Raw genomic sequence first — 9063 nt, forward strand, 5'->3', positions numbered from 1 at the left:
ATTCCCAAATCTTTGCCTGAAAAGCCTTTAATTGCAAAATTATAATAATTTGGAAAGGGGAGGGGGGAGGTACATTCTCCATTCCAAGGGAAACTCCAGCTTTCCCTGGCAGATACCTGTCTTCCCAAACCAAGACAAGTACCCATTTAAGAGTCAAAGCCACATGCTTGGCAGTGGAAACATTGTGTAACTTGGAAGGTTTATAATAAAAACATGTGTTATCTACCAAAATTTTTGAGTAATTCCAGAAAGAAGAGTGAATCAGTAACACCTATCTTTACTAAGCACAACTGCTGTTCCAGTTGTTTCCATCTTGCCCATAAAGTTTTAGTATGGATGTGATGGATGTTGTCAGCACTGCTACACATGGGCAGATTAATCTGTGCGTGCACAACAGCCATTTGTCTGATGTGGCTAGTTTGGGGTTTTTTTGGTATTCCAAAGGTGGCAACCATACGGCTGAGAAGGCCATACATGGCTGCAGAGTGTATGTGTGTGTGCAACATATTTCAGCCAGCATTTCAACTCAAAAAAAAGAAAATAACGTTCTTGGATCAGGAAGTTTGTCTTTTATGGCAGCATTGCAATTCTCTAACACAGATACACTTGTCCCTTTGCAGTGCAAAAGCAGTACAAGTATCTTCCAAGATAAAAAGGCACAAACACTGTCTTTATTGCTGCACATGGTCTACTTTGGAGTTAGTGCTCATGCAACTGTCCAGTGATTAAAAAAACACCAACCTAAAAGCCAACATCACAAATATTGCTTATCTTCCATGTCCCTTCCTCCATCTCACTACATCTGTGTTTGGGTCTGATTTTCATCAAGATGGAGAAAATCTTCACAAGCGTCAGAAAAAATATAGACAAAGGTAAAATTGAGACTCAGTCCATAAATCATATGCTTTTGATTATTTTTAGAATTAAATCCTAGAGAAAAAAAATATTTTTACAAACAGAAAATCACAGTAGAAATACTTTCATGATATTCTGGATCTATGTTAACTACACATGAGATTTGTCATTATCCTCATCAAATATCACACACAATTCCACTGGAAGTGTGGGGGAGGGGGTATTTAAAAAAAAAATTACAGAACTGCATACCTCTTCTAAATATTCTGTGTGCAACCTGTAATTGCTTACATTTCCCTAGTTACAGTCTTATGGCCATACAATAAAAACAACAAAAAAGGAAGGAGACAACATTTCCTCATAAAAGAACAAAATCTTAGAGATACATCAAGTACTTGGCTCTACTGAAATTTGTATTTCAAAAATAAATACATAACAGATTAATTACTGAAACAAAGAACATAAAGGGTTTTTTTGTACTTCTCACCAGATCTTAACAGATGAGATCTTAAAAACTACCCATTGATCACAGAATCAAAGTACCTCAAATACTAATTGCTTCTCTCTTTTCCCATAAAAATTAATCTCTTCCTCACACTATAGTTCTATTCCTTTTTTAAACATCCTTTTGCATTTCACAGTTTGCACATTCAAGTCCACAAACAAGAGGAAATTTCAGAAAATTTAACTGCCAATCTTTCATATGCTGGCCCCTAAAAAGAAATTTTAAGCTTAAATTTTAATTTAAGTAATAAGCACTTGCATCAAAATATGAAAAGATTAAAGCACAGCTACATAAGTTCACTGGAGTATTTCATTCAAGGGTATTCAGTGAAAAACACAAGGATGAGAGTGTGATCCTTACATATCCAGAAGATGCCAGCAGCTGCTCCATGGACCACAATTTGACAGACAAAGGTCAGAGATGTGTGTAGTTGTTTGAAATCAAAGTGCTAAGACAATAGAAATCCCAAAGTAAGGACATACAACTAAAGTCTTAAATCCTCTTAGGGTCAGAGGAAGATCTACAGAGGAAAACATCATTATACTCCATTTCACAGTAGCCACGCTTGTCATCTCCATTCCATGTTCAGAACATGGGTTTCATACCAAATAAGTATTTTGATATAGTATTATGTATAAACACTGATTTCTTGTAATTCCTCCATCCCATCCATCCCCTCCACTGCAGAAACTTCATTGGAAAGGCGACATTAGAGTGTTGGCAAACTTATGCTTTCACTCTTGCCTCTCCTGGGCCTGACACTGTGTAGCATTACCATCTGTATTTTTGGGGCATATGCCGCAGAGACCACCATCCTGATCCTTTTCAACTTCATTTCTCCTCAGAGTTTTGAAAAGTATTAGTGAAAATGGACAGTAGCCAATTATTGAGAGAATAAAGTGACACAGCCAGAATTCAAGTCAGACTTTCAAGTGACCTTACTGCCCACAGATATGCAAAGCTCAACAAGTGTAGCACTGAAGTCTGAGGGTCTTTACGGATGGAGCTGCCTGAACAAAGCCATCATGTAGGCAGGAAAGAGAGCTCTGCATCTGCCTTATGGTGCTCACAAGCAAGATCCAACTGACACTTGGACACCTCACTTCCTAACATGTGTTAGTTAGAATGCAAGAATCAAACAGTGATACAAAATCTATTCCATCCTCTACCCTAAAAATTACTTGGGGACAGGTTTAAACCCATCACTACTGTCCCAAAAAATGATCTATTTACTCCTCTTGCACAAAATTACTTTGCAGCACCACACTGACACCAAAGCATTACATCTGCTAAACACGTACCACAAATACAATGAGTATACAAACCACAGCAGCACCTAATTTCAGTGTCTAAAGCTGCCCATGATGAAAGGATCAAGCTGTTACATTTGTGCATTATCAACAGCCAACACATATGAAGTCATGCTTTTCACTAAGAAAAGGATTAGCAAATACTTGGAGCCTAGACAAATAGAGAAGATTCTCCAACTGTGCCTGAACAAAACTTTGAGGTGAAAAGAAAGGGCATGCTTTAAGAATTGAATTTATTTTAAAAATACCTGAAACTAAATCAATCTCTAATACAGGAGAGATCAGAACTTTCAGGGACTGTATCTGTTAAAGTTAAGAGCTGCACAAACATTTAATTTTAATATTGGTGGTGGATCCTTTCTCATTGGAGGCTCATTGATCTCAGTTTAGTTCAGGGGCTAACACTGAAGACATGTACAGCTGAACTATACTTCAACTAAAGATAGAGGTAATCAAGTAATCTTATATTTATTTAATTAGGGGTATGCTTTATCTGATCAAAGGCAGGCACCTGCCATAAGATGAGTTAAATTGTACCAACAGCTTGATGGACTGCACCAATTAGCACTATATCAATTATAAAAGAAAATGTAGACCTTCATGCTCCAGATAGTTACCTGTAGTCACATGAATCCCACCCCAGAATTCAAAATCAAGGACACATTTTTGGAAAGGATGTTATGGTGAGCTATAAACTTTCAAGCTGGAGGTATGGTAAGCTGGGCAATGCTTTCAGCCTGTGATGATCTGCAGGTTTGACTAGAAAGTCTCTAGTTAGCTAAAGTTTTAGTATTAAAAAAAAAATCTAGATGATCAGAAATTAAATGCAGACCTCCATGCAATAGTCAGAGTCTTGGCAGAAAGAGAAAGAAAAAACCCCAACAAAGAAAGAGACCATTGTCTATTTCATATTCTTTGAATTTTGATAGTAAGCACCTCTTCCACTTTCTACCTTTTAAATAATTTCATATTTTTCATATTTTTAAAGGCAGCTTATGTAAACAACGCTAACCTTTATACTTTAATATAGTAATTATGCTGGCCTGTATATTGTAAATGACACATTGAATTGAGAAACTACATTCTTGCTGTTATCATCATAACATCCCTATATTAGTGTAAAAACTCACTTTCAGTATCTGTCACACATTTTGAGCTGCATAAGTGAGAGTCTTCAGCCAAGCCTTAGAAAATGTGTATCTCTTCCATCCCCCAAAAGGGGAAAATATACAGTTAAGACAAGTTTATCAAGCATACAAATCTAAGCTCTTCATCATAGTGTAAATCTTACAGCAGGTTTTAGCACAAATATGTACACAGACTTCAAGGTCTGATCAGGCACACCCATCTAGCCCAGCATCCTAACCCCAAGTGAGCTATAATGGAACCTAAAGGAAAAGAAAACATACACACACCAACACTGTGCCAGAACATGCTCCTCATTTCTGGCTTTCCCAGGAACAGGTCTTGGGACACCCAGAGGTGTCAAATGCATAGGACCTGCCCCAAGGTATCCTGTCCAGCCTCTGGTTGCTAAAGAGAATCACACACATACCAGGCCCAGAAGCAGATCTTTAAAATATAGGCATCATTACAAACCAGCTTTGGGAAGCTGAAACACCTAAACTTAGATATCTGTTTTGACAGTGAATCCTGCTCTTGGTGTTTGGAGCATTCTTCTGCAAATCTTCACATACAGTGTGAGCATTGCTTATTCTCAGTAACACTGCATCATTATCTAGTTCAGTGTCCAGTCATTCACACAAATTTTGATTTGTGGCAGTTCAAGAAACTTCCTCAGATGTAGCCAATAATAAGCATAAATAGCCAAAGGTTTAAAAGTTTTAACTTTCCAATGGTTCCAGCATTAGAATATTCTAACTGCTGTAGTAATTATGTATGTATGAAGAATGATTAGTAACTATCCTAAGTACAGGTCTGAGGAACAGAAACTACACTCCAAAGCATTTCTCCTGATCATGAGTACCTGAAAAATTACCACTTGTGTTAGCACAACTCAGTTCTTTTACAGGTTCTGTTACAACTGCTTAATGTCATACGTGAGGGAAAAAAGTATCTCAAAATACAGCTTCCACATAGGATTTTAAGTCTTAGCCCACAGATAAAAACTTAACTGTCCTTCAAACATAAAACATATTTCGACCTCAAAGAGAGAAGGCCAGAATAGCTAATAATAGCCAGAATATTTGGGTAATGCTAGACAATCAAAAGTCATGTAGTAGGACTTTTTGTGAGATAAATTACTCTTTAGGAGCTAGTACAGTCTTCGTAAAAGTAGATGTGGTATTTATTTCAGTCAAGTATTTCTTTTTCCCTAATGCTCAAATCATCTATCTTTCCCAAAGCCTGACCATACAATCCAACTGAGACAGGTTCTAAGATTATCCCAGGTAAATTCCTTGTTAGGAAAGCTAAATCACAACCCCCAATATCCAAGCAAGTTTTTCTTCTAGTTGAAAATCCATATAATAACAACAGGTTTGTAGTCAAGATTCCCATCTTACATTATGATCATAAGTATTTAATTGACATAATTTTAAACCTAGCAACTGTGTCCCTCCATTTATGCATATACTTCAGTAAATAGTATGCACAAAGTTATATTGAGGTCTGAGAACCACTTGGAAAATTTCCTGCCCCGTGTATTCCTCCTGTTTTCACCTGTGGATATTTTGCCATCACCACTCATTATTCACTCATTGCCACAGGTATTCCACCTTTATATACTTCTAACACAGAGTGCAAGTATCTAGGAGAAGTATTCAACTTAGCCCTCATGACATTCCATGAATAGGGATTAAATGGATAAACAAGTACTTTACAGCCACGGGTTTTGAGTTCTTGGATATAAACAACTTCTGGTTTAACTATGTGAATGTGTCCCATTCACATTTTTATTACTCCTGTGTTGGTCTCACCAACTGTAGAAAGCCTCCCTGTAGACTCCTGAGTCTTCCCATCAATGCACACATTGCTATCATATTGACTTTTTTCCCTTGGAGGATTTTGTTAGTATCTGTTTTCTGATGGCTGTTTATAATTTTCCTTATATTCTCTTCTGTCAAAACTTTTGCAGAATACCATCACACCTCCCAGTAAGCCAGCCTGAGAGCCTTCATCTATGCACCCCAATTTTGACTTGTGGTACTCTTCGGAAAAGTTGTTTTCATCACATCTCAAAGGGAAAAACCACTGGTCTTTCATGCACCCTGTGATATCCAGTGAAATGCAAAGACCTGAAACTGCCTATCTTATACCGACCAATAAAGAGAAATGCAAAAAAAAGAGATGTATATTTTCATTGGAGAAGGCTTACATGAGAAACAAAAAAATCAAGTTATACAATTCAACAAGAAAAAGAAAGATTAGGCTAAGCCAGCTGTGATATTACACCACTGACCTTAAACAGGTTTTCAAGTATCTTCCGCAGGAAAGGCAAAAAAAGGCCGTAATTACCTGCTCAAGGCAGTGACTTTCAGAGGGAGAATTTGGTGGAGTGTCTTAAGAAAAGTAAGGTTCTTTTCTGAGCAACTATGCAAAGCAATATTCTAATGAGCTGAAAAAGTAACTAGGAGCAGCAGTGGAATAAGTAGAGCCTGTTGATTATTACATATTTAACAAAAAAAAATTTAGTGAAGTGACATTGACTAGCAAAACACAAATCAATGCAAGGTAGAAACCACTTTCTAAACCCTATTTTGTTATTCCACTTCTACTGCAATCTTGCAAGCTTTGATTTGGGAAAGGGTTGCAAGCAGATGGTGAATGAGGAATTCTGGGAACATCTCCCCAAATTTACTTAAGTCTTCTTTACGAGAGTATTCTACATGAGCAACAAATCCACACAAATGGCAATACAGGCATATACACTTAAAGTTTATTGCACATTTAGCTGCTTTTAAAAAATCAGCTACACATGATATTTTGCCCATAATTCCAGACTGAATGGAATTGATTCCTACCACACAGGAGACTTAATCTATGCCAAAAATTGTATTTCATTAAGAAAACGGTATTATGGAGCATCTGAGATCATGTAACAGACAAAACAGAATGCCAAAGAAATTTTAACTGCCAGTACCCCACAGTGACTGCCTGATTATTAGCAGATGGGATATGGAAAAATTGTGAAATTATTGGAATTTTGGGTCCTGTATGAAAGCATTACTTCAGACTGGATGTATCATGGCAAATATCTATTACAATTTGAATACGTTCTTAGCTTGTGCTTTCTGTGCTTACAACTGGCTATGCTTACTTCTTTAGACTTATTAACTGAAAAAGACTGCATTCTTCAAAGCCCAAAACAAAACCCTTAGGTGATAGCACAAAACAGTGCCAGTAAGTCAACTGTCAATAGCGATCGTATTTATCCAATAACTAAACTAAAAACTAATTTAAATCAATCGCCTTTGGAAAAGCCAACTGTTCAACAAGCACAACAATCGGTCCAGGATCAATCAGCAAACATGAGATCAATTAAAACCAGCTTAAGTTTTTGTAGGAGGACAATTCACACAACTTGGGTTAGATGCCTATTCATTTCAGCACTCCCACAATGCAGCCCTTAAGCTCTGTTGTAAAGCAGAAATACCACTATCACCCTCCGCTGTCTAGCCAGCACTCTAAGTAGTTCCACATTTAATTAAAGACACAGTATACCCTTTGTTAGCACAGATAGTCTGGTCACTTTAAAGGACTGCTATCGTTTTAGCCACACACACATAAATTAAACTCTGGAAACCATCTGTTGAAAAACCATCAAGACCGAACTGCCTCACAATTTTATTTGTACCCACTCTGGAGGTGATACACGCATGAAAGTGCAAACTATATATTCTTTGCACAACTTTACCACTATTTATAGCACCTTAACACTGGAGATGTTAAGTCCCACCCCTTCCAAATACCACCAAAAGCACAATTCTTTCAGAAATACGGATTTCTCAGAAGCTTGAGCCACCTGATTTTCATCTAACTTAGAAACGCGAAGGGGATGCGCGGCAGAGAAAACATAACAGGAAAAGGGGCAGAAAAATAATTCAGAATATGTTAATAATAATAAAAAAAAATTACAATAAGGTGAACCTCCCTAGCAAAAAAAAAAAAAAAAAAAAAAAAAAATAAAAAAAAAAAAAAAAAAATAAAAAGCCTCAGCCAGGCTGCCAGGAGGAAGGCGCTGCAGTAACCTCTCCGTCCACACGGGAGCTGTACTGGCACATTGCACCGCTCCGGCATCCCGACACCGGCGTTCATGGAATCCGATGAAACCCCAGCGCGCCGTTCACGTCCTTTCCTCCAGGGGATCTGCACGTTTTCCGCAAGGCTGGGGCACAGAAATGCCCTCGGCGCTGGGCAAGGCGCGGTGCGCTCCGGCGGTGCCGGGGGATGGAAGGGGAGAGAGAAGCCGCCTTTCTGCCTCGGAAAGGTCCACGGAGAGCAGCTCAAAGTCCGTCCCAAGGACACGCGACTCTGAACTAACGGGCTATCCCCGATCCCCCGTGATATCCAGCCGTGAGCCGCCGGACGAGGAGCGACGGCCACACCAGCGACACCCCGGGGAAGTACACACACCGTGGGGGCCGGGGGCCCACCGCTCACATCCTGGTCCCCGGCAGCCCCTTTCCCTGGGCTCAGCCCACGCCGCTCCACTCACTCACTCACCTCTCTTGCTGCGTCTCCAGCGGCCGGGCTGGCAGTGCCCGTAATCCATGCAGTTCAAGATGACCAGGGCAAAGGAGAAGAGGCGAAACCGCATCCTGGGCCGCTGGGCTGGGCAGCCTCCTCCGGCGGCGGCGAGGGGCGAGGAGGGGCGGGCGGAGGGTCGGGGGCACCGCCGGAGTTTACGCGCCTCTGGCCGCCCTTCCCGGGCGCTGCGAGCTCCCCGCCGCTCCCAGCATCTCCCCCGCGCTGCAGGGAGAGGGAGGTGAAAAGCTCGCACCCGGGTCCTCCCCTGCTCCGGCTCTCTCCAAACACAAACAGAGAGGAGAAATCACCGTGGCAGGAGCGGGGCAGGCGCGGAGTCCCCGAGAGCCGCGGGCCGGGCTGTCAGTCGGGGCACAGCGCTATTTATCGCGGCGCGGGGCGCTCCCCGCCCACAGGCGCTCAGGTCGCGGCTCGGCGGGGCGAAGCCATTCCCCCCCTTCCCCCGGTACCTCCCGCGGCCGCCCCGTCCCGTCCCGTCCCGGCGGGTCCCGAGCGCGGCTCCGGCCGCGGGGCAGCCCCGGGCGGGCTCCGGGGGCTTCGGGCACATGCGCTCCCTTTATGCGGCTCGGCGGGGCCGTGCGGGCTCCGGGGGATGCGGGACGGGGGACGGGGGTGGTGCCCCGGCCCTCCCGCCTCTGCCGGGCCCCGCAGCCGCTGATGCTTTTG

General features: G+C 41.6%; 1 protein-coding gene across 1 annotated transcript in view; it reads right to left on the reverse strand.

Moving 5' to 3' along the window:
* The window catches only part of RSPO2 (R-spondin 2), a gene marked incomplete at its 5' end in the record, with an annotated part of 100073 nt that extends 91624 nt beyond the window's left edge, over positions 1-8449 (reverse strand). The window contains one exon of the mRNA XM_083876516.1: positions 8356-8449. Within this exon, the coding sequence (XP_083732642.1) occupies positions 8356-8449 (94 nt within the window). The remainder of the gene's footprint in view (positions 1-8355) is intronic.
* Positions 8450-9063: the final 614 nt, after the last annotated feature.

Source organism: Zosterops lateralis (genome assembly GCF_965231275.1).
Source record: "Zosterops lateralis genome assembly, chromosome: 1".
Classification (NCBI taxonomy): Eukaryota; Metazoa; Chordata; class Aves; order Passeriformes; family Zosteropidae; genus Zosterops; species Zosterops lateralis.